The sequence below is a fragment of the Bicyclus anynana genome, chromosome 27 (genome assembly GCF_947172395.1).
Source record: "Bicyclus anynana chromosome 27, ilBicAnyn1.1, whole genome shotgun sequence".
In the NCBI taxonomy this organism is placed as follows: Eukaryota; Metazoa; Arthropoda; class Insecta; order Lepidoptera; family Nymphalidae; genus Bicyclus; species Bicyclus anynana.
The window spans coordinates 391050-418341 of NC_069109.1; the positions used below are offsets into that span (position 1 = coordinate 391050).

General features: G+C 39.5%; 3 protein-coding genes and 1 non-coding gene across 5 annotated transcripts in view; 2 read left to right on the top strand and 2 right to left on the bottom strand.

Moving 5' to 3' along the window:
* LOC112048791 (uncharacterized) overlaps positions 1 to 5196 on the top strand; it is a 20948-nt gene extending 15752 nt beyond the window's left edge. Inside the window, exons 7-10 of the mRNA XM_052890032.1 lie at positions 3 to 81; positions 1448 to 1953; positions 2951 to 3000; positions 3597 to 5196. Coding sequence (XP_052745992.1) covers positions 3 to 81; positions 1448 to 1953; positions 2951 to 3000; positions 3597 to 3661 — 700 coding nt within the window. The 3' untranslated portion in view covers positions 3662 to 5196. The remainder of the gene's footprint in view (positions 1 to 2; positions 82 to 1447; positions 1954 to 2950; positions 3001 to 3596) is intronic.
* A 4401-nt stretch (positions 5197 to 9597) lies between these two features.
* Positions 9598 to 9704, bottom strand: LOC112048811 (U6 spliceosomal RNA). The gene has a single exon (XR_002887045.1). It is a non-coding gene; the product is annotated as a U6 spliceosomal RNA (small nuclear RNA).
* A 385-nt stretch (positions 9705 to 10089) lies between these two features.
* LOC112048793 (RNA-binding protein 48) lies at positions 10090 to 14752 on the top strand. The gene is made up of 2 exons (XM_024086456.2): positions 10090 to 10291; positions 13853 to 14752. The coding sequence occupies exons 1-2, from the start codon at positions 10181 to 10183 to the stop codon at positions 14744 to 14746; spliced, it is 1005 nt and encodes a 334-aa protein (XP_023942224.2). The 5' UTR covers positions 10090 to 10180; the 3' UTR covers positions 14747 to 14752.
* Positions 14753 to 14759: 7 nt separating this feature from the next.
* Positions 14760 to 27122, bottom strand: LOC112048782 (tubulin beta chain). Of its 2 annotated transcripts, none has more exons than XM_024086441.2 (12): positions 26971 to 27122; positions 26259 to 26370; positions 25590 to 25715; positions 24720 to 24821; positions 23720 to 23847; positions 22947 to 23114; positions 21232 to 21346; positions 20065 to 20135; positions 19184 to 19323; positions 18354 to 18513; positions 16844 to 16945; positions 14760 to 15894 (listed from the first exon to the last, which is right to left on the bottom strand). In XM_024086441.2, exons 1-12 carry the CDS (start codon positions 27025 to 27027, stop codon positions 15826 to 15828), a joined length of 1350 nt encoding a protein of 449 aa, XP_023942209.1. In that variant the 5' UTR covers positions 27028 to 27122; the 3' UTR covers positions 14760 to 15825. The 2 variants fall into 2 exon arrangements, with proteins under 2 accessions (XP_023942209.1, XP_023942207.1); XM_024086439.2 differs by having other exon boundaries at positions 25590 to 25724.
* Positions 27123 to 27292: the final 170 nt, after the last annotated feature.

Consider the following 27292-nt stretch of genomic DNA (forward strand, 5'->3'; position numbering starts at 1 on the left):
AGGTTGGAGCGCTGTGCGTTGTGCAGGGAGCCGCTTCCGCCCAAAGAGTCGCCTTACTCAAGAAACCTGGTCGCTGAACAGGTTTGTGTTACTATTACAAAACATTAGCAAAAGCCCGCGAATTCGTCAACCCAATTCATCCCTTTCGTAAAATTTGTTCTTAGCGGACTACTAAATGCAAACTACCTTCCTGCCAAATTTTAACTTTCTATGTCTAGCGGATATCGTGTTTTGTGATGAGTGCATCACAAAATACCTTCACGTCTATAGGTATACCTTCTCAATTTATGTTTAATGACAACTTCAAATTAACCTGCAAGCTAGAGTACCTAGAGCAGCAGAGGGAAACAGATACCTCTGTGTATTTTAGAGGGTGTAATGGAGAGTGTTCTCAAAAGTACAATTACTTCATTTTGATAAAGTCGCTAGCTGTGTGAAGAAATTCTCAGTAGCAACCCACTAACTTCGAACATAGCAGAGCACGTTTATGCAATGAACTCACCTCAAGTGAAAAGACTCTTTGAATATGGTTTAGCACTTAAAGATGCTTGGAAGCCGTTGGATCAGCTTCCACCTTCACACAGGAAGTAAAGTAAGAAATTGTAATGTTGTTATCAATTGTAATTATAATATTATTGTATGATTTTTTTTAAAAAGAGCAACTGTTGAGTTTCTTGTCGGTTTCTTCTCAGCAGAATCTGCCTTCCGAACCGGTGGTAGAATAATGATTTTAAACTTATTTCGTGGTTGTTCATTATGACCACGTCGTGACCACGATCCATGCAACTGGGTCGAAATATCGACAATAAAAATCTCGTCGTTTTATCGTGGTATGTACCCGTTTAAATAACATTCGGTGGTAGAATCTTTACAAATAGTCAACTGACGTGTCAAAAGTGCTTGTATACTGAGCCTTTTTGAAATAAATGAATTTTTTTAAATATAATTGCGCTCTCAAAATACGCTTATTTGAATATTATATTTTTTGACTTTTGAATTATCTCGACTTAGTACCAAAAAGAATTGATCTCACCTTAAGGCAAAAGACTCTTTGAAATAAATGGTTTAGCATTGAAAGTTACGTATTAATATTGCGCTTTCAGAATACGCAAGTTTAAACAACATTATTTTTTACTTTTGAACTGGTTCGTTCGCCCACTTTGTTTGGCCATCTACATCTACATTCACATTCCATATTTATTTCATATTTAGAATGCTGTAAAACGCGCATGAGTAGATATATAGTTTTGTCCATTCATTACACGATAGTCAGTTCACCATTCCACTCCGCATCATCTACATGATAGTTCTTTTATTTTATATCCTTATACAATTATTATAATCAGTGCAGTTTGTAAATAAATAAGTTTACAACATTCCTTTATACTACATCGACTTAGTATCAAAATAAACTTTCACGATCATAATCCTTTTATTTATTTTTCAGGTATTCGAAGCAATTGCAACAGAGTACGAAGTAAAGAACACACTAAGAAGACCACAATCAACGTCCGCGCATACTTCACCCAACCGATCACCGAATATCTCACCCACAGCGCGTCGCAAAGGCCAATACCAACTATCAATGATGCATAGAAACCGAAAACCAACATTACCATGCGAAAAGTTTCCATCAGATCCAAACATTAACAGATTTAACATAGATTCAAAATCTACCAATTCTACCAAAATGGAATATCCTGGCAACTCCAACGGGAAGTGCTGTCAAACAGATGTCAAATGCAAGTGTACTATAGACAAAGCTTGGTTGAATGTGCCACAGATTAATGTGGAAGATACCAGCGATAATAATAATTGCAATTGCCACAGATTGCAACATAAACTGGTTGCGCGACTAAGGCAAGCGTGTTCGCTTGCCGATTTGCAGAATGTTGCTTTACAAAGCTGTTCTTTGTCTAAATCTTTGAACAGTATTAGTCAGAATGAAAAGCGGTAAGTATTAATTTTATAGAAATAATTCTATTGTAAGAAATAGTAGTCTGAGATGGATATGACGACTGACGTCGCTCGATCTCGTGTTGGCTCGTGCCGACGATAGGTGGCGCTTGTATCTGTAAAGAATAGGGAGTTAGAGAGGGGAAGCGATTGGTTGGCGGGACGACTTGCGATATAAGACGCTCGTCGTACGGTCGGCTTTAGTATGCTCGGGGCGTGATTTGATGTGTAAATGACGGAGGTCCTGGGTTCGATCCCCGGCTGGACATATTGAGGTTTTCTTAATTGGGCCAGGTCTGGCTGATGGGAGGCTTCAGCTGTGGCTAGTTACCACCTAAGCCAAGCGATTTAGCGTTCTGGTACGATGTCGTGTAGAATCTGAAAGGAGTTTCATCTTCTTCATAACAAGTTAGCCCGCTTCCATCTTAGATTGCATTATCACTTACCATCAGGTGAGATTGTAGTCAAGGACTAACTTGTAAAAAAAAATTATATAATAAATAAAAGATAATTTCACAGACAATTTCATTTATATGTATGTATCTGGATTATCCCGCCGACCCGCAATGAAGCAGCGCAGTGGTTATAAGTTCCATATCCCCTCGCCTATAAGGAGGTAGGTCTGACCTTGGCCGATAAAACAGGCTGATATGATTATAATCGTCGTTATCAATCCATATTCGGCTCACTGCTGAGCTCGAGTCTCCTCTCACAATGAGAGGGGTTAGGCCAATAGTCCACCACGCTGGCCCAATGCGGATTGGCAGACTTCACACACGCAGAGAATTAAGAAAATTTTCTGGTGTGCAGGTTTCCTCACGATGTTTTCCTTCACCGTTTGAGACACGTGATGTATAATTTCTTAAAGTGTACACCGGATTCGAATCCACACCCTTCGGAATCGGAGGCAGAGGTCATATCCACTGGGCTATCACGGCTCATGATAATAATGATGATATTGATATTATTTTAGTGATGATTTAATTTGTTTCAGCTCTACCGACGCACAACTTAGCAACTCTATGGACAATCTCAAGAATACAGGTATGACATATTATTATTTTTAATTAATATGTGATTATTTTATCTTCTTTGTAAGTTAGCCACAATCTCACCGGATGGTAAGTGATGATACAATCTAAGGTGGTAGCGGGCTAACTTGTTAGTAGAATGAAAATCCACACCCCTTTCGATTTCTGCATTTCTGCACTGCAATCGCGTGGCGGTACGTCTTTGTCGATAGAGTGGTAACTAGCCACGGCCGAAGCCTCGGACCAATTAAGAAAACATCAATCAGTTCAGCCGGGAGTCAAACCTAGAACCTCCGTCTTGTAAATCTACCACTGCGCTACTGAGGCCGTCAAAATATAAAGATTGATTGATTTTTCACCTGATGCCAAGTTTCGGTGTAGTTTTATGCAGCGAATGTCCCGCGGTTTCACCCGCGTAGTTCCCGTTCCCGTAGGAATACGGGGATAATATATAGCCTATAACACTCGGGGATAGTGTAGCTTCCCAACAGTGAAAGAATTATTAAAATCGGTTCAGTTGTTTAGGCGTATATAACCAACAAACTCGATAAAGTAATCTAAATAGTATTAGTATTTTAAAGAGTTAAAAAATATTTTATTTTCTTTCAGATGCCCCTGTATTCGTGTTGTCTCCTCCGCCAATATATCTGTTATCTTGCGATCATACTCAATGATGGAAATCATTGATATGAAAAACAAATCTCTTATTAATATTGCCAACACTGTAATGCTAATGTGATTATAATTTGAATGTAATGATTTTTATAATAAATTCGGGTAAAAAAAGTTAAATCAAATCAAATCAAAATTCATTTATTTCAAGTAGGCTCAGTTTACAAGCACTTTTGACACGTCAGTTGACTATTTGTAAAGATTCTACCACCGGTTCGGAAGGCAGGTTCTGCTGAGAAGATACCGGCAAGAAACTCAACAGTTCCTCTTTTGAAAAAGTCATACAGTATTATAATTTACAATTGATAACAATTACTGTTTACATTTCTTATAGTTTACTTCCTGTGTGAAGGTGGAAGCTGATCCAACGGCCTCCAAGCATCTTTATCTTTAAGGAACTCATCAATGTTGTAGTACCCTCGACTAAGTAAATGTTTTGTAACACATTGCTTAAAGCTATGCATTGGCAGGTCCATCACAGTCTTGGGGATCTTGTTATAGAAGAGTACACCCAAACCTACAAAACCTACAATAGTTAACTAATTTTATACATAAAAAGCAAAGATTGTCTGGATATTTGCAAAATAAATGAGATTATAAAATTTCAAAATCTATTAAAAATCTTTTATCGTAATTAGATGAAAATTGATACAGTTTTAGCTTCCTTACATTAAATGTGACATTTTTTAATATTTGAACTATAAACATACACGCAGAACTAACAAAGATATTAGTAATTTTGTTTGAACGCCCATACAAATGTAACGGTCATTATGCACCGATGACGTCATTAGTTCGTACCATTTTGTATGGGGCGTTTTTATGGTCTAAGTAAATCCCTGTAGCTCCGAAAGTAATGATCGCAGATACCCTGTCACTTTTACAAAATTGCTTTACTATTAGCATACCCTTCATTTACGTATATAATTTTAAAAAAATCTGTCGTCATCCATAATATGTAAGTATTCATTACTTAAGTATTTTCTTAAATTGTAACATTTTAATAAATGTATTAATTAATTTATTAATTAATTTCATTGAAAATTATCGGTAAGTATCAAGTTTCTTTCTCTATCCATGTGATAATAAAAAAAAACGGATGAACACCCCAACCCTAGGAGCTTCTTAGTTAGCACTGTAGGCTACACACATTATTTATTTATAATATTATTAATATTCCATTATAAACATTTATTTCATTAAATATATTTATTTTAATTTATTTAACACATTCATTCACACTTACACTACATACAATCATAATTTCACACTCACAAATTAATATATACACTTTTCACTATTAAAATTAATTCACGCGCATACTCGGGTGAAACCCGTAGTATGCGGCGCGGCGGCCGTCTTACGTCACGCGCTCCGCGCTCGGTCAGTCGACATTCGATGCCTACCCTACTATTCGTTCTCGGTGCGTTCGACTAACACGTTTGACTTGCGCATAACTTTTGTGATCGTATTGTATTGTTTATTCCTCTCATTGTGTATGTTAACTGCCTAGTAATTAAAGACTATCTAAATACTTTACTCGTGTATATATTCCATCACTGCTAACCACAACAAAGCCTAAACTGGTGACCCTAAAATAAAATCAAAATGAGCAGTGAAAGTGACACAACCGGATCGCAGGCGAACACACAGTCGCGGCCGAAGACGAAAAAGGTGTCGGGCAGTTTCTTGAGGACGATTCGACACTGTCGCCAGCCCACCGACATCCAGCCCAGTGACGCGACATTAAAGAGGACATTAGAAGCCATGTCAAAATTCGACGAACGCCTGAACGACATCGCAGCGCCAGCTCTACAGGTGAATGCTGTGACATCATCGTCCGACTTCGAAATACTCAAACAACAACTGGCCAAACTCTCAAAGCTGGTCAGCATGTTAACCGCCCGCGAAGACGAGCAGACATTTTCGAGCGAACGCAACACACGCAACCACAGGAGGAGCTGCAGCCAGTCACCACCCACACGGTCAGCTACAAAGCACAGTCGCTTCACGAATTGCTGGTACCACCACAAGTTCGGATCTATCGCCAACAAGTGTGTACCACCTTGTAAATTCAAGACATCGATGAAAAACGACCGGCGGCCAGCAGTGACGACAGCCGACGATCAGCGGACAAACACGGGTCGTTTATTTATTACGGACCAAGACACAAAAGTGCAATACTTAGTGGACACCGGTAGTGACATTTGTGTATACCCAGTGAGCGCCTTACGCGAACGACGTAATAAAACTTCATTTTCGTTGTGTGCGGCGAACGGTTGGGCTATCGATACCTACGGTTACATACAATTAACACTAAACATAGGTCTACGCCGCGACTTTCCGTGCCGATTTGTAATCGCGGACGTCACGAAACCTATAATCGGTGTAGATTTTCTGTCTCATTATCGACTCATTGTAGACATCAGTAACCGTAAACTTATCGATAGCCTAACCAATATAAGTTATACAGCTAGTGTTGCGTCACCCAACTTACTTGTAACGAGCGTTAAGGTATCGACTGGCGGCAATAGCAAATATCACAGTATATTATCTGAATTTCCAGATATCACCCGCCCCGCCGGTACACCAGGTACAGTAAAACACAGTACACAACACCACATTCGTACTACACCAGGCCCCCCAGTGTCGTGTTCACCCCGAAGGCTGGCACCAGATAAATTAAAAATAGCCAGACAAGAGTTTGACGCGATGCTGGCGAACGGTACCGCTCGTCCATCTGACAGTCCGTGGTCATCACCTCTCCATCTGGCGACTAAAAAAGATAACGGCTGGCGTCCTTGTGGAGATTATAGGCTACTCAACGCAAGGACAATCCCAGATAAATATCCTATTCGTCACATACACGATTTTTCACATAGTCTGTCTGGTTGTAAATATTTTTCTGTTATAGATTTGGTCAAGGCTTACAACCAGATCCCTGTGGCTGAAGAGGACATCCCTAAGACAGCGATTTCGTGTCCCTTCGGGTTATACGAGTTCCCTTTTATGAACTTCGGGCTGAGGAACGCAGGTCAGACATTTCAGAGATTCGTCGACGAGCTAACCCGTGGACTTGACTTTTGCTACGCTTACCTTGACGATTTTTTGGTATACTCCAGGACTCAGGAAGAACACGAAGACCATTTACGCCAACTGTTTTCTCGTATGCAGGAATACGGCGTACTAATCAACACAGCGAAATGCGTCTTCGGTGCACCTGAGGTAACATTCCTGGGCTACCAAATTTCCGACAAAGGCACCAAACCTTTAGACAGCAAAGTCAAGGCCATCGCGGACATCACCATCCCGAAAACCGTCAGAGAGCTTAGACGATTCTTGGGCATGATTAATTTTTATAGGCGATTTCTGCCTAACGCTGCCCAAATCCAAGCTCCTCTGAACGCATTACTGACCGGATCTGTTAAAGCTTCCCACCCAGTCATCATAGAAGGAGAATCTCTGCAAGCATTCGAGGACTGCAAGAAGAGTCTGTGTGATGCAACCCTATTAGCGCATCCCGTATCTCACGCTAAACTGGGACTCGTCACTGACGCTTCCGACAAAGTCATCGCAGCAGCCCTACAACAGCACGTGGACGGAGCTTGGCAACCTCTAGCATTTTTCTCACGCAAGTTGAGCCCCTCGCAGGTCAAGTACTCTCCATACGATCGCGAGCTCCTTGCAATATACGAAGGCATCAAACACTTTCGTCACATGTTAGAGGCCAGTGATTTCACCATCTATACTGACCACAAACCGCTATGTTACGCTTTCCATGAGCGGAAAAGTAACTGCTCGCCACGTCAGTATAGACACTTGGACTTCATCTCGCAATTCACTACGGATATTCAACACATCGCGGGTAAAGACAATGTCGTTGCCGACACGCTTTCCCGTATTTACGAATTGCAGACGCCTGTAGATCTCGAAGTCCTTGCCAAGTCCCAAACCACAGACCCTGAGCTTGCCCAACATCTCAACAGCGAAACATCTCTTCGCCTTACCAAGATGACAATACCTGGTAGTCGTACTGAAATGTACTGCGACGTCAGCACCCCGACTCCCAGACCTTTTGTCCCAGAGAACTATCGTAGGCAAATCTTCAACAGCCTCCACTCTCTCAGCCATCCTGGTCCTAACGCCTCAGCTAAGCTCGTAGCACAACGCTTCGTTTGGCCACTCATGCGGAAAAACTGCCGTGACTGGGCTAAGGCATGTTTGGTATGCCAGCGCACGAAGGTAAGCCGACACGTGTCGTCACCTATAGGTACGCTTGCTTTACCTTCGGCGCGGTTCAAATATGCCCATTTAGACCTTGTCGGGCCAATGCCGTACTCAAATGGTTTTCGGTATTGTTTGACAGTCGTCGATCGCTTTACGCGATGGCCGGAAGCTGTCCCCATCACCGACATTACCTCTGAGACAGTAGCCAAAGCCTTTATCTCTTGTTGGGTCTCGCGTTACGGTGTTCCTACCGATATAGTCACGGATCGAGGAGCACAATTCCAATCGGCACTTTTCCAGCAGTTAGCCAAATCCATTGGATTCGACCACCGCAGGACAACTGCATACCACCCACAGTGCAACGGCTTAGTTGAACGCTTTCATCGACAGCTGAAGGCAGCTATAACTTGCCACGCTGATTCAAATTGGACCGAATCCCTACCCCTGGTTCTTCTTGGCATAAGGAGCGCTATAAAGGAAGACCTCAAAGCGTCATCAGCTGAACTGGTATACGGTGAGCCACTCCGATTACCTGGAGAATTTTTCGGTCATACCACAACTGGGTACACCACCGATATAACCGATTTCTCAGCACGCTTAAAGTCCTTTGCCGAGAAGCTGAAACCAGTTCCCACTCAGCACCACTCCAAAACTCGCAAAACCTTCGTGTTCAAGGAACTCGACACATGTAGTCATGTTTTCATTAGAGAAGACGCTACACGTGGATCCCTGCAACCAGCGTACACAGGTCCACACGAGGTTGTACAGAGAAGTGCCAAGGTTTTCAAAATCATGGTCAAGGGCAAAGTCGTCACAGTATCAATAGACCGACTTAAACCAGCCTATATACTGTCTGACGACACACCCCAACCAAATCCATCTAATCCCCCAAAACCTCCACAACCTAATCCCCCAAACCCTCCACAACCCAAACCTCCAAATCCTCCCCCTGTACATCAGGCAGCTGGAGACACCACACAACGGACCACACGTTCAGGGAGACGAGTACGGTTCCCAGATTATTATCGTCCGTAGACACGGCCTCTGGAGGGGGGTGATGTAGGCTACACACATTATTTATTTATAATATTATTAATATTCCATTATAAACATTTATTTCATTAAATATATTTATTTTAATTTATTTAACACATTCATTCACACTTACACTACATACAATCATAATTTCACACTCACAAATTAATATATACACTTTTCACTATTAAAATTAATTCACGCGCATACTCGGGTGAAACCCGTAGTATGCGGCGCGGCGGCCGTCTTACGTCACGCGCTCCGCGCTCGGTCAGTCGACATTCGATGCCTACCCTACTATTCGTTCTCGGTGCGTTCGACTAACACGTTTGACTTGCGCATAACTTTTGTGATCGTATTGTATTGTTTATTCCTCTCATTGTGTATGTTAACTGCCTAGTAATTAAAGACTATCTAAATACTTTACTCGTGTATATATTCCATCACTGCTAACCACAACAAAGCCTAAAGCACCACAAAATATAATATGACAACTCTTGGATCAGTTTATTTAAAATAAAAAACGGAGGAAATGCTAAACAGTATACAAAAATTATTATCGAAATAAAGAAATAACTATAAAAAACAAAACATACATACAGCTGAACGTATATCCTCCTCCTTTTTGGAAGTCGGTTAATAATTAACAATTTTATTATATTATCGATTATAAACAAAAAATGTGGAACGCTTCACGATTTTGCGTGTCATCCTTGCGCAGGGGCCATGCTAATCTTCTCTGTATCGTTCCAATTTTAGTATATGTACTGCCGAAGCGAGTACAATGAGTTAGGGTTTAAAAGTTTACTTATACTCTAGAATGTTAAAAATTTCGATAGCGTGATGTAGACCTCATACAAATTGACAGCACAACTACCAACGCCATCTATATTACCTTTTATTAAACATACTTCAAGTGAAAGCATACGTAACAACGCCATCTATATTACTTTTTATTAAACATACTTCAAGTATCACTCACGTTTAATCACGAATTCATTAAAGCATTATTTTAAAGTTGTTTTTGTTAAATAAATACTTAATAAGTGGGTAGGTTAATAAATAATTATAGAAACAATTCAAAACTTCGTTATATTAGCACAATTATTTTTAAACCTGATACCATGGTGAATCGGTTTTTCGAACGCAGCTAAAGACAATAGACAACTGTCATTTTAGACATTGACAACGACAATGTAAAGTATTGTTTACTTTTTCTGATTTGTTGCCTTGGTTTTCAATTTTAATTATTTTTAAATATGCAAGACCAAACTAGCGAAAAAGGCATATTGCTGCCTCACCATGAGCAAGAGACGCTGTGTACTACACGTTTGCCTTATCGACAGGGGAGAAAGTTAACCGCAGTAAAGGTATTGTCTTGAATTAGCTATTTGTGTGAGCCCTGTGCTCAAATGTAACAACTCAAAAGTATGACGACCTCTCGCACAGTTGGTAGTGCTGTGGTTCTAAACAGAGGTCTGTCAACACCTTAGGAAGCTTTCGCTTAACTGTTGGATCAAGAGTCGGATACAGAAGGCAGTGATTCTTGGGACGGCGCGTGTTGTGAGGAGGTTCCACACTCTGAGGCCCTGACCACCGGTTGCTTGGGCACTCAAATGTCCCGCAGCGGGAGGTTAGATTTTTTGTTTACAAATTTTTAATAGTGTTTTGTATTTTATATTTAAATTGACATTGTTAAAATTAAAAAAAAAAAAATAAATGAGAGAATAATTAAAAATTTGAAATTTAAACCAAATATTTTTTAAATTAATTTCTTATTTAGACCCATGCAAACCAGAACAAGGCAATTTCAAACTAGCAATTTAATTACAAGGCTTCACATGCTGATATAATATGAAGAATTACCTATAGTCCACAACTTTAGGCTTTTTACACAACAATATCACTTCTCAAAAAGGTTCTTTTAGGGTGACACTTTTCGTTTCTATTCACATACATTGTATTTTTAATAATAAGCTTTACGGCTCTGGGTTCTAGCCCTTTTGAGCCCGGATTCACAAACAATAAATTAATTATCTCGGACCAATAATAGAAGGACCTACCTCGCAAGACGTTACCTCTCTGTCAAAGAATCAACAATCTATCTATATAGAGCGGGGCATTTAGAAGTGTTTGTAAAATCGACTGAGATAGTTGAGCGGCTAACGCGTGTAAAAAAACTAACAAACGCGTTAGATTGTTCGATTGTATCGATGTTTCATTGTTGTAATCGTTTTCGTCGTCTAAAAAACTCCCTAAATATTCCGGTTTGTGTAGTAAGTAGTTCAATGGCATGAAAAACGGCCAACAACTTCTAATTCAGTAAAAGATGACGTGACGTTCAATTTGAAAATATTTCTATTTTATTTTTGTTATTCTTTACATGTTAGCCCTTGATTTCAGTCTCACCTGATGGTAAGTGATGATGCAATCTAAGATGGATGGTATGATTTCTACACGACATCATACCGGAACGCTAAATCGCTTAGCGGTACGTTTTGTAGGTAGGGTGGTAACCAGCCAGACCTGGCACAATTAAGAAATTCTCAATCGGCCCAGCCGGGGATCGAACCTAGGTCCTCCGTCTTTTAAATCCACCGCGCGTACCAGTGCGCCACGGAGGTCGTCAAAAACATAATTATAATTTATAATAAATTTGTAATAAAAACATTATCTAAAAGAAAAATCGATTCTATTCTTCTAACGAACGAACGAACAGAACATCGATCCATTAATTTAACGTTCTGTGTACAGATTATATTATTCTTGTTAAATATTTTATTATTTATTCTTGTTAAATATTTTCGATGACTGAGTTTACCTCGTCCCTTTCAAAAAACGACAGACAATTTTGTTGCTGCATTTGGGTGCGATGCATTTCCATTTCTAATTCCTCTATGTTAAATATATAGAGTTTGCACAAAAACAATACAAACGACATAAAAAGAACCCAAGCAGACATGAGTCACAAACCATATGAAAAATAAAGATATTGAGTTTTATGGGTATTAAATGTGCATTTATAAAATTAAATAATAACTTTAATAATTTTTATAAATGTCGTATTTTCATATCAAAAGAAGATGTTTTCTTTTATTTTAATGTGAATTTTACCTTTCATTTATTGCAGAAATACCCTATACTATGATTAATTTTTTGATTTTGTGTTATTAAGTGAAAGAAGATTTGACATTTCACACACACACACTTCACAGCACAAAACACTACTTTATTTGTTGTCTGTGACTAATACTCCTACCTCACAGTATTCGTTAACTAAATCCAGACTGTTGTGCGTATTTTCTTCCTTTGTAATTTTTATTATTTCGTTTTGTTCTCGTTTCGTTGTTGTTGTTAATTATTGTTTATTTGTTGTTTGTTTTTCGCGCGTATCTTGTATGTATTATTTATTACCTCATATCTTCGAAACCGCTGAACGGATTTACGTAATTCAGATATCCTTAGATTTGTTTTAATAACCCAAGTGTTCTTAGATAGGTGAAATTAAAAAAAAACCAACAAGACGACTGTGAGATGCTATAGAATCGAGGTGATTTTTTTTTAAATATTGCAACAAGGGAATCAAATTCAAGGGCTTTTTGTGAGAATTTCAAAATGGTATATAATGGCCAACAAAAAACTACAATTAGAAAAACGTTATTTATTAATTGTATATACATAATACGCGAGGCGGACGACTATAAGGTTTATGAAGTGTAGTTATAAAATACCTTAAATAGACTAAATTAAATATATTGAATATAAAACTCGACATGTGCGAGTCGGATTCGCCCACCGAGGGTTCCGTAGATTTTTTTGAATATTTACTTATCCTCGGTTGGACGTAGGTATACACTATCGTACTTTGTAACAAACGTAACAAATAAATCCGAAATTCACCATCTATCTAACTAAAAATTATGAAATAAAATAATTAAATAAACGAATAACCCGACTGCATAAATGATACAAAAACTGATTAAACTAAAGTGGGGACCTATTAAAAAATGTAGACGTAAATCATTATATTCAATATAATAGGTCCCGACTGTTTTCTAATTTTTTTCTACACTTCTGGACTGAGCTTGTTTTTTTTCTTTTCAGTTTTTGTATCATATAGGCAGTCGGGTTTTTTATTTGTTTAATTAATTAATTTATTAATTTTATTTAGTTTAGTACGAAAATGAGTGAAGCGGAGCCTGGTACTAGCCGGAGCAGTTATTCCGCATTGCTATCGTTTCCGTCACCAAAAAAGAAACGTACGAAGCTATCACCCTTATCGTCCTCCGAGAAAACCGTTTTGATTAATGTGTTTAAATATGTCGAGGATACCTTATGTTTGCTTATACATAATAAAAAACAAAACTATAAGGGTTCTTTATTGACTACGGAACCCTGAATATAAGTGAAACATTATCTGTTAGATAAATAACAGGATATAGGAATATAGAATAAAAAAAATATTGGTTATCAAAGGAAGTTTTATTTCATGACAATATTCGTAAATAATGCTGTAGTAAAATGTTGAGCACTCCTGAGTCAGCTGTTTTTGTTTATTTACATTGTTTAAAATACCTACCCGATCTGACTATATAACTAGCGAACGGCTGCTACTTCGTCTGCCCTTAGACCTCCTTAATGTGGCCATGTCGCATAATCCATTCTTAGCAAACATCTACTAAAGTGTTTTTCTGATAGCATGGGTGCAGTGACAGTCGTGTGTATGACGTTCATAATATGTACTATTATTGTGAATCGTGGCAAATTTTCAAGAGTGAAATGAACTGTCACCTGCACCATCATAAATGAAACAAACTGTAACTAAACTACCTCTGTGCCAAATTTCAACTTTGTTCATCAATTGGTTTTCAAGATTTTGTGATGAGTGACCATTCCCTGTTATACAAATAGATAACATATATTGTTCTCAGGTATACTCTATTAGCAAGGAGTCAAACCACCTTCTAATATTTGGAGTTCCCTCTCTAAACCTTCGTCAAGAGACCAAAGCACTGTTCACCAAGTTTGGCAAGCTTCTACAATTCAACATATCAACTGAGCATGCGTCTGAAGCCTTCACAGAAACCTATCACGCACAATATGAAAGGATACAATCCGCTCGGCATGCGAAAAGAATGCTTGACACAAAAAACTTCTTTGGTGGTTCCTTACACGTCTGTTATGCTCCAGAATTTGAAAGTATTGATGAAACCAGACAGAAATTGTTCCAACGGCAGAAAGACATCATATTTAGATTAAGAAACTTAACTAAAGATCAACACAATACAGTTACAGAGAGTAATACATATAAAACTGATGCTTTAATATCAAGTAATGAAACAACTAAGCCTGTCGAAATTGTATCAGAGCCATCAGAGCCTATAAAACTGAATATGGGAGTACCAAATACTATATACAGTGGAAAACAATTAAACGACTCAAATAGAAAACGTAAAATAAACAATAAAAGAAAATCAAAGACGCTTTTAGATGATAATGTAAAAAAATCTTATAATAGCTTTGAGCATAATGTTACAAATAGTAATTCAGACGTTATGTATAATGTTCCTACTAGTAATAATAATATTAATATTACAACAGGTAATATTAGTATTACAACAGGTAATATTAGTATTACAACAGGTAATATAACACTTGGTAATCACAGTAATATTAAAGTTATAGATTGTACAAGAATAGATAATGAAGTGGTTACAAACATAAACGAATCTCTCAATTATAGTAATTTTGGCAATGAGGTTATAAGAAAGATTCCTGAAAAACCTGTGAATAAAATACAATTTCATTTAAATAAAAAATCATAACATATATTTTTTAATGTTTTATTTTTTTAACAAATATGTACATGAACTGTGGTGTATATAAGTTGGTAGTGTATTTAAAATAGGTTATTCTTATAATATACAATTAATAATTTAAAAAATATTTATATACAGATATTCTACATTCACAAATAGTTTACACAGTGAATTATGTCTATAAAATATTAGAAATCCTTGAATATGATTTGATAGGTATGCATATATATTATATTTCTAATTTTATGTAACAGTATTTATATAAAATCATATATTATTGAAACAAATATAATAGTAGTACAAAAAATGGTAATCTTAGGTACATTACCAAGATTGTGTTTACTTTATTTTAGATTATCACTGGTACCAGTATCACCTGTGTAGTTACCGTTTGTATGAGAGTATGGGGATAAAATATAGCCTATGACACTCAGAAATAAAGTGACTTGCTAGTGGTAAAAGAATTTCCAAAATCGGTTCAGTAGCTCCAGATGTTACCATAAACAATTACCTTATACTTACGGTCTTTGCATTCGAGTAGATAATTAAGATAAGGTATAGATTTTGTTAGTAGCAGTCTATAATAATTATAATTATGTATTATACTAATCGGTCCATTGGACACAAAAGTCATATCGAATCCGGCCTGGGGCATGCTCCTCCAACTTTCCAGTTGTGTGCATTTTAATAAATTAAATATCACGTGTCTCAAACCTGCATACCTGAGAATTTCTTAATTCTCTGTGTGTGTGAAGTCTGCCAATCCGCATTGTGCCAGCGTGGTGGACTATTGGCCTAACCCCTCTCATTCTGAGAGGAGACTCGATCTCAGCAGTGAGCCGTATATGGGTTGATAACGACCATTTGGTATATGATTAATTAGATTATCTGAATTTTTTGTTATAAAACTATACCTAGATTTAATTTTTGTTCAGACATTGCAATTTAGTATTTTTGCAACCTTTGTTAGTTTTTTGATATTAATAGTAGTCATTAAATCTCACAGAAGCCTTGGGTTCTGGCATTTTTGAGTCAACATAGACTAAGAACTACAAGCTAAACTTATGCATCTTCTCCCAAAAGTACTATTCCTCAGGATATTCCTCCCCGGGTACTTCCTCCTGTTCATCAAACTCGTCGTCGACGCCTACCTCCTGCAATCACATAACAGTTATTAAACTAAAGCCATACTCAATGGCGTGCACAAGGTTTTCAACTAGGGTATGCTAGGGTATGGGTAAAATTTTTACAAAATGGAAAATTCCTGTTCCAATACAGGTGCCTAATGAATGCTCACGGTATGCATCGTATTTATACATCTATGAATGCACGCCACGGGCCCAGTTTACCAACACAAACAAATTGGAAATTATGATAGAAAACGTAGGTATGTAATTCCATAAGTTATTTATTTAATTTAAAATGTTATTCAAAATAATAAATTAACTAAATGTACCTATCTAATTTTTCTACGCTAATTAATCAAATATTATTTCATTAATTTAAGAAAAACTTCATTATTATTATTATTATTAGGTGTGAAATGACTTGCGCATTATAGGTTTCCGTACCCAAACGGTAAAATACTTTCTCCAAACCAATGATAATTTTATACTATAGATCGGTTACGTCTCTACAAAATCACTGCAAAAAGTGATCCGAATAATAGGCTGCAAAACAGAGGGCACACATGCACAATTTTGTCTTTAATTCCATTATTTGTTTATGCACAGATATACTTATAGTTTTTACACCACCTGAACACACAACTCGACGTAGACTTGTAGACGATATTTAAGTATTATTTGTTCGTTTTTGAACTAACATCGAGATGTGGAAATTTACTCTTTTAGGCGTCTCATTTTTCATGACCCAGTAACACATCTAACAGTATTTAACATCATTGCTCCATGCTGTATCTCATGAACTACGATATTTAGACAGCTGAAAATTTTGCAGATTTACAGATGATGTACTTCTGTTGCTATGACAACTAAAAGTAGAATGCAAAACAGAATTAAATATTTAAGTGGCTACAAACGCGTTTTACAGAGGTACGGGACCCTTCGTGCTAGTCCGACTCTCGCTTGACCGGTTTATTACCTCGTACTGCTGGTACTCGGACACCAAGTCGTTCATGTTGCTCTCGGCCTCTGTGAACTCCATCTCGTCCATCCCTTCGCCGGTGTACCAATGCAAGAAGGCCTGGCAACAAGACAAAAAAACCATAAAACATTTTGTTCGAACACCATGTGTTTCGATATAGGTATTTTTTATCAAAAATAACAAAATGGACAAATTAGTTTCAATTTAAAAAATTCAAACGCCACGCAACTGCCGTGGCGGATAGGGTGACCATAAAAGTCCGATAGAAAGTAAAAATCTTCGGTAAACGATTACTTTCGTACTTATTTGTCTTTTTTATATAAAATATTATCTGCACTGCTGAGCTCGAGCCTCCTCTCAGACTGAGAGGGTTAGGCCAATAGTCCACCACGCTGACCCAATGCGGATTGGCAGACTTCACACACGCAGAGAATTAAGAAAATTCTCTGGTATGCAGGTTTCCTCACGATGTTTTCCTTCACCGATTGAGACTCGTGATATTTAATTACTTAAAAATGCACACAACTTATACAATTCAATAGTTGTAGGTGCATGCCCCGGATCGGAATCGAACTCACACCCTCCGGAATCGGAAGCAGAGGTCATATCCACTGGGCTATCACGGACAGTGGTTAATGTATGTGCATGTATGTAACGCACCTTCCTCCTGAACATGAGCGTGAACTGCTCTGAGATACGCTTGAAAATCTCCTGCATGACGCTAGTGTTGTGTTTAAAATGTGGCAGTCATCATTGTGGCCGGTAGCGAGGGATTCAACTGATCCCTGCCTCAGAATTCTATTTATAAACCGCTCGCTTCGATAGCTCGATATTCTAGTATCCTGCGCTTACTATATCATTTAGTAACCCACCTTCCTCCTGAACATGAGCGTGAACTGCTCGGAGAAGCGTTTAAAGAACTTCTAAACGTTGTAATATCTACACATATGGCGGCCATCTTTTATACATTAGAATCCCTCGCTACCCTCAGGAGTCATAACTAAGGCATTGACATCTTATTAAAATTTTTAAAAATATATTTTAGACCCGCTTGCTTCACTAGCTCAATATACTACGGGTACCTATTATCCTTCGCTTGATATCATAGTAAATCACCATTCACCTTTTTCGTGAACGCGAGATGCGTAGATTTCATGTATACCTATTTCATCTAGCAATGTTTTGTTCAGTTTGTTACCCTTGAATCCTTCGCTACTCTCAGTATTCTATTTCTAAACCGCTCGCTTCGTTAGCTGGATATCTTCCCTTAATGTAGGTAGATGTATGTAACCCACCTTCCTCCTGAACATGACCGTGAACTGCTCGGAGATGCATTTGAAGATCTCCTGCATGACACTATTGTTGTGTTTAAAATGTGGCAGCCATCATTGTGGCCGGTAGCGAGGGATTTAACTGATCCCTACCTCAGGATTCTATTTATAAACCGCTCGATTCGATAGCTCGATATTCTAGTATCCTGCGCTTACTATATCACTTAGTAACCCACCTTCCTCCTGAACATGAGCGTGAACTGCTCGGAGATGCGCTTGAAGATCTCCTGTATGGCGGTGGTGTTGCCCACGAACGTGGCCGCCATCTTGAGCCCGCGCGGGGGCACGTCGCACACCGCCACCTTCACGTTGTTGGGGATCCACTCCACGAAGTAGCTGATACCAAGTCAATGTCTAAATTATCCATACTAATATAATAAATACGAAAGTCAGTCTCTCTGTCTGTCTGTTACCTTTTCATGGTTACATCACTGAACAGAGTGCCTAGTGGCAGTTTTCTTACTGTGACTCAATGAATAATTGCGAGCTTAACAACAAGATATATAAACATCGACTTCATGAACACTATCTTTCTTTATTATCATAGATTCGTTGTATTATATGTATATATATATATATTATATATATGTATTTATTTAGTTATTATAGCATACAATACAACCCATATTCGGCTCACTGCTGAGCTCGAGTCACCTCTCACAATTAGAGGGGTTAGGCCAATAGTCCACCACGCTGGCCCAATGCGGGTTGGCAGACTTCACACTCGCGGAGAATTGAGAAAATGCTCTGGTATGCAGGTTTCCTCACGATGTTTTCCTTCACCGTTTAAGACGTGATATTTAATTTCTTAAAATGCACACAACTGAAAAGTTGGAGGTGCTTGCTCGGACCGGATTCGAACCCACACCCTCCGGAATCAGAGGCAGATCCATTGGGCATTCACAGCTCCAGCATTGACTAATATTGGTACTAAATAAATTAAAAAAAAAAATAATTGCTTATAATAATCTATGGAATGCTAAGATATTCATGTGACAGTGAATACCTGGAGTTCTTGTCCTGCACAGTGAGCATCTGCTCGTCCACCTCCTTCATGGACATGCGGCCGCGGAAGATGGCGGCCACGGTGAGGTAGCGGCCGCGGCGCGGGTCGCACGCCGCCATCATGTTCACTGGACTGAACATCTGCACACAAATACAGAGAAGTCAAACTTCTTTGCAAGTACGACTTGGGCAGTCAGCTGTAATGCGTTACGTTAAGTGTAACCGGGCGGCGAACGTTGAGAGGGAAAGCATGAGAAGTTTTAATTCAGTCGTGCGGCTTAAACAGAGCCGTTCAAGGGGTGCGTCGCACCCGGGCTCCGCGATCTCAGGGGCGCCCGAGCCCCACTATTGTGTTTTCGAATTAAACTTTTTTTTAAAAGTTGTGTTCATTTATTTATATTTTGTTAACCTTTGCATCCATAAAGTTCATTTTATCCGTGTAATTACAGCGGGTGTTACATAACTTACATCCATTTTCCCAAACTAAAACTATCACAGTTCCAAAAATGTATACTTGCGAGACCTAGTGTACCCTCCTAGTTGTTTTCAGACAAATTTTTAAAATTTACTTTTGAAAATAGGCAATTACAAACGAATTAGTTTGCTACACAGATAGCTGTGGTAACTTGAAGTGTTTGTACGTAAATATTCCATTTGAACAGTGCTCAGCACGCTTAGGTACTAGAGGGCGCTACGGTGATGATTGCACCCGGGCGCTACGTTAGCTAGAGACGCCTCTGGGCTTAAACCCCCATTTTAATAGTTTTCAGTAGATCCCACCCTGCTGGACAACATGCAGTACCCACTCCTAACAGAGAATTTTCCGACTTCTTAAAGGGGAATATTGGTCATATGTCGAAGTAAGGAAGTGTACTGTATTACCTGTTGAGTCAGCTCAGCAACCGTAAGTGCTCGGTAGCCCTGGCTGTTGCGGGCTGTCAGTGGAGCGAACCCTGCCAAATAATAACACTGCATTACATTAACGATAACTTTAATCGAAAGACTTTTTTGTCTGATTGTGTAAGTGCCTTAGGCTCCTTAATAGCGTCCTCCTAAGTGCACCGGAGGTTTGGGCGAGCGCAGAAACATCACATCTAATAGGGCCAGAAGGCAGAAGCAGAAAGAAGGGCAGAACGACTCTCTACTCGGACCTCGGCTTAGAGATCCGTTCTGGAAGGGTATTTGGCCTGCATGTATCAGTACAGGCGTCCCACATCATTAGTTAAAAAGCCTACGTCAGGGTGATGCCTGATATCGGGGACCTCGTCGTCGCCAGTGAAGAAGTATGGTAGCTTGTATCTTGGTCTTCGTCAGGGTCGTAAAGGACATTTTTCGGGCGTCCAGATTATCAGCCTTGGGATCGAAGGTGAATCGAACGACTGCTTAATGTATCCAAGGCCCAAATTTCCAAAGCAGGTTTGCTATTGAGAATTGATTGGAATAGAGCAAAGCACTATAGTCCATAGTCCGACAATCCTGGACAAGGACCTGATGATCCAATGCTGCATATGCTACTCGTACTACAGTACTAAGACGATAAGAACAACCTGAATGGAACTCCAGTAACTAACTCCTGCTATAAGATGGATTGTTAATAAGGTTGTTGGGAGCTGCTGGATGTTGACGGCTCGAAACTGTTGTTTGGAAGTCTAAATATGAAGCTGTTCAGCGGATGACGTCCATAAGCTAATAAGCGCCATAATGCGCAGTGGATTTACAAGACGGAGGTCCTGGGTTCGATCCACGGCTGGGCCCTTTGAGGTTTTCTTAATTGGTCTAGGTCTCGCTGGTGGAAGGTTTAAGCCGTGGTTAGTTACCACCCTAACGGTAAAGATATACCGCCAAGCGATTTAGCGTTCCGGTACGATATCGTATCTATAGAAACCAAAAGGAAAAGGTGTGGATTTCATCCTCCTCCTAACAAGTTAGCTCGCTTCCATCTTAGATTGCATCATCACTTACCATCAGGTGAGATTGTAATCAAGGGCTAACTTGTAAAGAATAAAAAAAAACCCACGCGGGTCTTTTATTAAAAAAATGAAATCGTACCGGGCATAAAGAAGTGCAGTCTCGGGAAGGGCACCATGTTGACGGCCAACTTGCGCAGGTCCGCGTTCAGTTGTCCGGGGAAACGCAGACACGTTGTCACCCCGGACATTGTTAGCTGTGACCATAGAGTCAACATAATCATAAAAGTATAGTCAACGTAGACAGAGAAGAAAATAGACGCCTTGTTAGCATTGATGTCAGCCAAATTATGGTAGCCAAAACTGAAACGTGTTATCGCCGCGTTGCAACGACTTGCGGCACAGACGGCTCGGACCAGAATGCTCGTGGCGTTCGAGCCGTCCACATCTCTTGTTGTGTAATTCTTTATGGGTTACTTGGGATAGGCGGGGAGAGTGACTTGAGTGGAAAAGGGGAGTGTTTGTTAACAGTCAAAGGATCCTTTAACCCTACACACAACGTTCACAAGTGCGTGACTTCACTTAAGGTCATTCTCTGCCATTCTAGGGTCTTATTTTGGTTGGTAGTTTGATTTGTTAATTAAGTTGTCCTGACAAATGTTGTGAACCTTTGTTCGACATTAGTTTTCTTATTTTTGTAATCACTTCTGAGTCTGCTAAAAAACGTAAACTGAAACTGAAATAGAGATAATAATCTCTGCAAACTGGCGACCGCTGCTACGTTAGCGGAGTGCCTCTCAACCATTTGACACTTGTCAGAAACGTTATGGTCTGCCAATCCGTGTCATGACACTGAATATCGAATGGCTTTGGTTCCTTACCTTACAGACTACATGTTGTTTAGGTTATTCTGTTTCTGACGTGACAACGTCATACAATTCGATGGAGTCGGCTGTATAATTGAAAAAAGATGACGTCGTGCGTCGTTCTCTCGCTCTAGGGTTGCCTACTTTTTTTACAAAACATAAAGTATATATCATAGTCTATGAAGAATTATAGTGTTTTAGAAAAACGAACAGTATTTTATTTATTTAATTCTTATGACGTTATCACGTTCAACTATAGTCAGTAAACCGACTTAACAGAAAACTGATTTTTTGAAAGAATGTGACGGTAAGATGATAGGTGAATGTTGAGGCGTCTTCTAAGGAGCCTTTTATCCTGCACCCAGAGACACAAGCCTGATTGAAGAAGGTCACGATTTTGATGATGATAGGTTTGATTGAAAAATTGTGATAGACCTTTAAACCCACTTCTAATATCACCACCGTTACTTTTGTATTAGGTATATTTTGTACTTAAACATCGCAAAAATTAAAAAGAAGTATAAACAAATAAGCAAAAACATAATGAAAAACAAAAAGCATTAATAGTTATTTGTGCAACTGTCATGTAATGAGGGCCATTGTAGCACGAGTGATTTTTGTGCAAGCCATCGATCGTAGATCGTTAGATGGGCCTCAAAGCGTGGCGGAATTGTCATTGGTTTCGTACATTGAGTGCGTCATCACTCGTAACACATTTTTCTTTATTCACGTTGTGGCTTGTGTTTTTACAATTCTAAAATGAACACGAAGGCATAATTAAGGAATTAAAATAAAAAAAGAAACGGTAATTTTTTTTAAGTCCATGACCACTCACAGCAAGCGCTTGTTACGTACTAAGTTAAAATGTGCGTGCACGTGTTTGGGTAATGACATAAAATTGTGCGTTCTCTAATATGGAGGGGCTTTAATGATTTATATCGATGGTGCAAGCTGATTACGAAATGGGAGCAGAAAACAGTATTTGACTCACAGAGACGAGATGGTTGAGGTCCCCGTAGGTGGGGGAGGCGAGCCGCAGCGTGCGGAAGCAGATGTCGTACAGCGCCTCGTTGTCGATGCAGAACGTCTCGTCCGTGTTCTCCACCAGCTGGTGCACCGACAGCGTCGCGTTGTACGGCTCCACCACCGTGTCCGACACCTGTGTAGCGTTATCCATATAAATATTATTGTATAATCATTATTAGCGTATCCACATTAATATTTAGTTCGTAGATTATCTATAAGTTTACAACGTACCAAATTGTAAAGTCTATATGTGGCGCGCACATGTCGATCCTAAGAACTCAAGAACACATTACTAACCCAATGTATTTAGCAATATTAAACCAGTTTGAAAGGGAAATGTGGAAGGCAAACGGCCGCGAGGTAGATCTCCAACCCGATGGTCCGATCTTCTAAAGGAAGCAGGAGCCCGAACCTTTTACAGTGCCGTCCAAATGGCCAGCGACCGTACTCGATGGAGGAGCATTGTAAACCAAACGATGACTCGCCAAGGTGGTCACGATCCTCAGTCATGAGGGACCGACTAGAGAGAGAGAGAGAAACTAGTTTAACAGTAAACGGCGATCGATAAACACGCTTTTCTTTGCCACCTTACCTTCTTACCCACACGCGGCAAACCTGCACAAGTACTGGTAAGAAGCAGATGTCGTACAGCGCCTCGTTGTCAGCCGGCCTTATCATACTAGCATACGACACATGACCACAAAGTTGACACATGTGTTTATATGTTGAATGAATGACCTTGGGCGAAGGCGTCACACTGAAGGTGTTCACGATCCGGTCGGGGTACTCCTCGCGCAGCTTGCTCAGCAGCAGCGTGCCTAGGCCGGAGCCCGTGCCGCCGCCCAGGGAGTGCGTCAGCTGAAAACCTGCGAACATGACCAATGAGAAATTAATTGATTTAAGTCATTCCTGCGCTAATCGAGCCGTCATGTCAAGTCGGGATAGTGGCAAGAGACCTGATAGACTGTCAAGAGAAGGGCTGGTTAATTTTGCGCATTAAATCAGAGCCTGTCGCCATGTATCACCGTGGTTACTGTTGGTTGGTCCAGTGCTTAGCCTGTGTGTGGTTTCAGATAAGAGATCCAGAGTTCGATTTGAAGTTCATTCATGAGTTCGAAATTATAAGAAATACAAAATGGAGAAGAGAGATTAGAGAAAAAGATGAGAAGAGGAAGAGAAAATTCGTAAGAGGGGGGGCATGAAGTAATGCATTGCGATCCCGTGCCACCCTTGGAGTACAGTCCCTGTAGCCAAGGGCACATCGATTCTCTTTCTACGATCGCAAAACTTCGAAACTAGAGAAATGTATGGGAATGACAGATCTTGATCACGTGACCTGTTTTTCGATAGTTTACGAAGTGTTTGCGATCGTAGAAAGAGAATCGACGTGCCACTTGGCTACAGGCAGCAGAAGAGGTTATTCTAGTCCGTGCAAGTCCGACATGCACTGTCGACAGGCAGGAGTCAGCAGGGATTTCCTCCTCCAGGAAAAAATCCCTTTTCGTTTTCTACACGATATAGTACCGGAACGCTAAATTGCTTGGCGGTACGTCTTTGTCGGTAGGATGGTAACTAGCCACGGCCGAAGCCTCCCACCAGCCAAAAAGTTTAATTTTTGGTGATGATGTTCGTGGTGATACCCTAATTCCGCCAATCTGCATTGTCTAAGCAAGCTCACGCTCCGTATCCTCTCTTCTATCAGGAAGTTGGTTAAAATATATAAATAAGGTTAGGTTACCTTGCAAGCAGTCGCAGGGCTCCGCCTCCTTGCGCACGACGTCCATGACGGCTTCCACCAGCTCGGCGCCCTCCGTGTAGTGCCCCTTCGCCCAGTTGTTACCTGCACACATTCGATACAAGCTGGTAGTAGTGTTGTACTTAGTGATGGAACAAGCTATGCTTGGAGGATCTCCGCGTGGTTCAATCAGAAATAAGGAGATCCGCAGAAGAACTAAGGTCAGCGACATAGCTCAAAGAGTTGCGAAGCTGAATTGGCAATGGACACGGACAGGGCAAATAGTTCGAAGAACCGATGGACGTTGGTGCTTTTCATTGTTGAACGTTGGTTGGTTCAGTCCCAAGGTGCTGGAATGGCGACCCCGCACTACAAAGCGCAGTGTTGGTTGACCTCCCACCAGGTGGACTGACGACATCAAGCGAGTCGCAGATATTTGCTGGATGCAGGCGGCTCAGTATCGTGATGTTTGGAAGTGCCTACAAATGGCCCATTACTTAGAAAGCGCAACTTCTGATGTCAGCCTGTCTCCGACATTTTTGTAATTGTTTTGTTTACTGTATAAAATACTGTGTTTCTTATACTATATTTTTTTTATAGCTTAACCTATATTTTAGTGAACCTTCAGCAGACTCAGAAGACCAAAAACTTCGTGAGGAAACCTGTATATCTGAGATTTTTCTTCATTCTCTACGTGTGTAAAGTCTGCCAATCCTCATTGGGCTACCATGTCGCACTATTTGACCTAACTCCTTTAATTCTAAGAGGAGACTCGTGCTCAACAGTGATCCGAATATGGGTTTATGATGATGATACGATACCTACTACGAGTACACAAATAGTGAAATTGCAATTGAGGTTTTATAGACTCACCAGCGCCACTCTGTCCAAACACGTAGTTGTCAGGTCTGAAGAGTTGCCCGTAGGAGGAGGAGCGGATAGCGTCCATGGTACCAGGCTCCAGGTCCACCAGCACAGCGCGCGGCACGAAACGGCTGCCTGCAACACCTTATTAATAGACTATATAGTAACAAACCTTTGCCAATCCAGTATGGAAATAAAAAAAAATCATACTACCATAAATAGTACAACTGAGGCTGTATGATTAGGTTCTTTTGTCTCTTATTCGTAGACAGATAAAGTAATAGACAAATAACATCCTTTAAATAAATGAGAACAACCTACAGACACACTGCTTTGTTTTAACACGTAATTATCAGATCTGAAGAGTTAGCCGTAGGACCAGAACAGCGCGTGGCATGAATGGCTGTATGGTTATAGATCTTTGTTTTACCCGTGGTAAAATAAATGTGGCATTAGTGTATGTAATCTTGCCTTTCATACGTAGATAAATAAGTAATAGACAAATAAGTAGCATCCGTCGCTTTCTCTCAATATAAATGATAATAATTAATAAATTGTTCGGTGCCCGGTGCGATCATAACTGTGTAAAATACAATTAAAAAAAAAACTTCTGAACATTAGACCTCAGAACAAATAAAGGGAAATGAAAAAAACTAAAAATAAAGTTGGTATAATCACCATCAGAGGCTTCGTTGTAATAAACCTGGATCCTCTCCAGTTGCAGCTCGCTGTCGCCATGATAACGCCCGGTGGGGTCTATGCCGTGCTCGTCAGATATTATCTCCCAAAACTGCGAAAAATATATGACGACGACAACGGTTAACTGAAGTAAGTCACTTACCATCGGTGACATTGTAGTCAAGAGATAACTTGTAAAGAAAAGATCCTTTATATAAATCGCGCACTTAGCCGCAGACTGATCGTTGCGAGCGCAAATAGTTTGCTGTGTTTATTTTTTAAAAATTATTCATCGTGGTATACCCTTTTTGTTGATACCCATATCGTAGAGTGCGGATATGACGTCAGCTTTACTCAGGAATCCGCCATATTGGATTTAGAATGACGTCAGACGTGACCATACATCACCATCACCAAATAATTAATTTAAATAATTAGTTCCATCAGTTGTGGCTAACTTTTCTAAAATTCACCAACAATATAAATATTGTAAGTTGAAAAAATACAACTTACAATTTTATTCTAATTATGCATTTTTTACAATAATAACCAATTAAGTTAATGTCTCCGATAATATGCAATCGAGCGTTCTCATGTCGAATGATATTTAGAGCGTAACAATTATTTATAGAATTTCACATGCTTTTCTATTTTCGTCACTAAGAAAACTCGGAAAATTATCAAGTTAATATCAGGGTTTTTATCATCCCACCTTTGAACCGATCTGGTTACCACACTGTCCGGCCTGCAAATGCACTATTTCACGCATTTTTAAGAGTTTTCACTGTAAAGCACTTAATTTAAAAAGTAAAACTGCAAGGGAAATCGCGAGCCAATTTAAGGTTGGTCTACACGAGAACCACTTGTTATGTTTATTAAACTACAATTAACTAATTTTAACTATAAAATAATAAAATAATATTATTTTATTCATTCTATTATTATTATTACAATGCTATATTTTTTTTATCAAATATTTCATTGTAAAAAGTGTAAAGATCCCTTAAGTGATAGACTAAAAATAAATAAGTTAT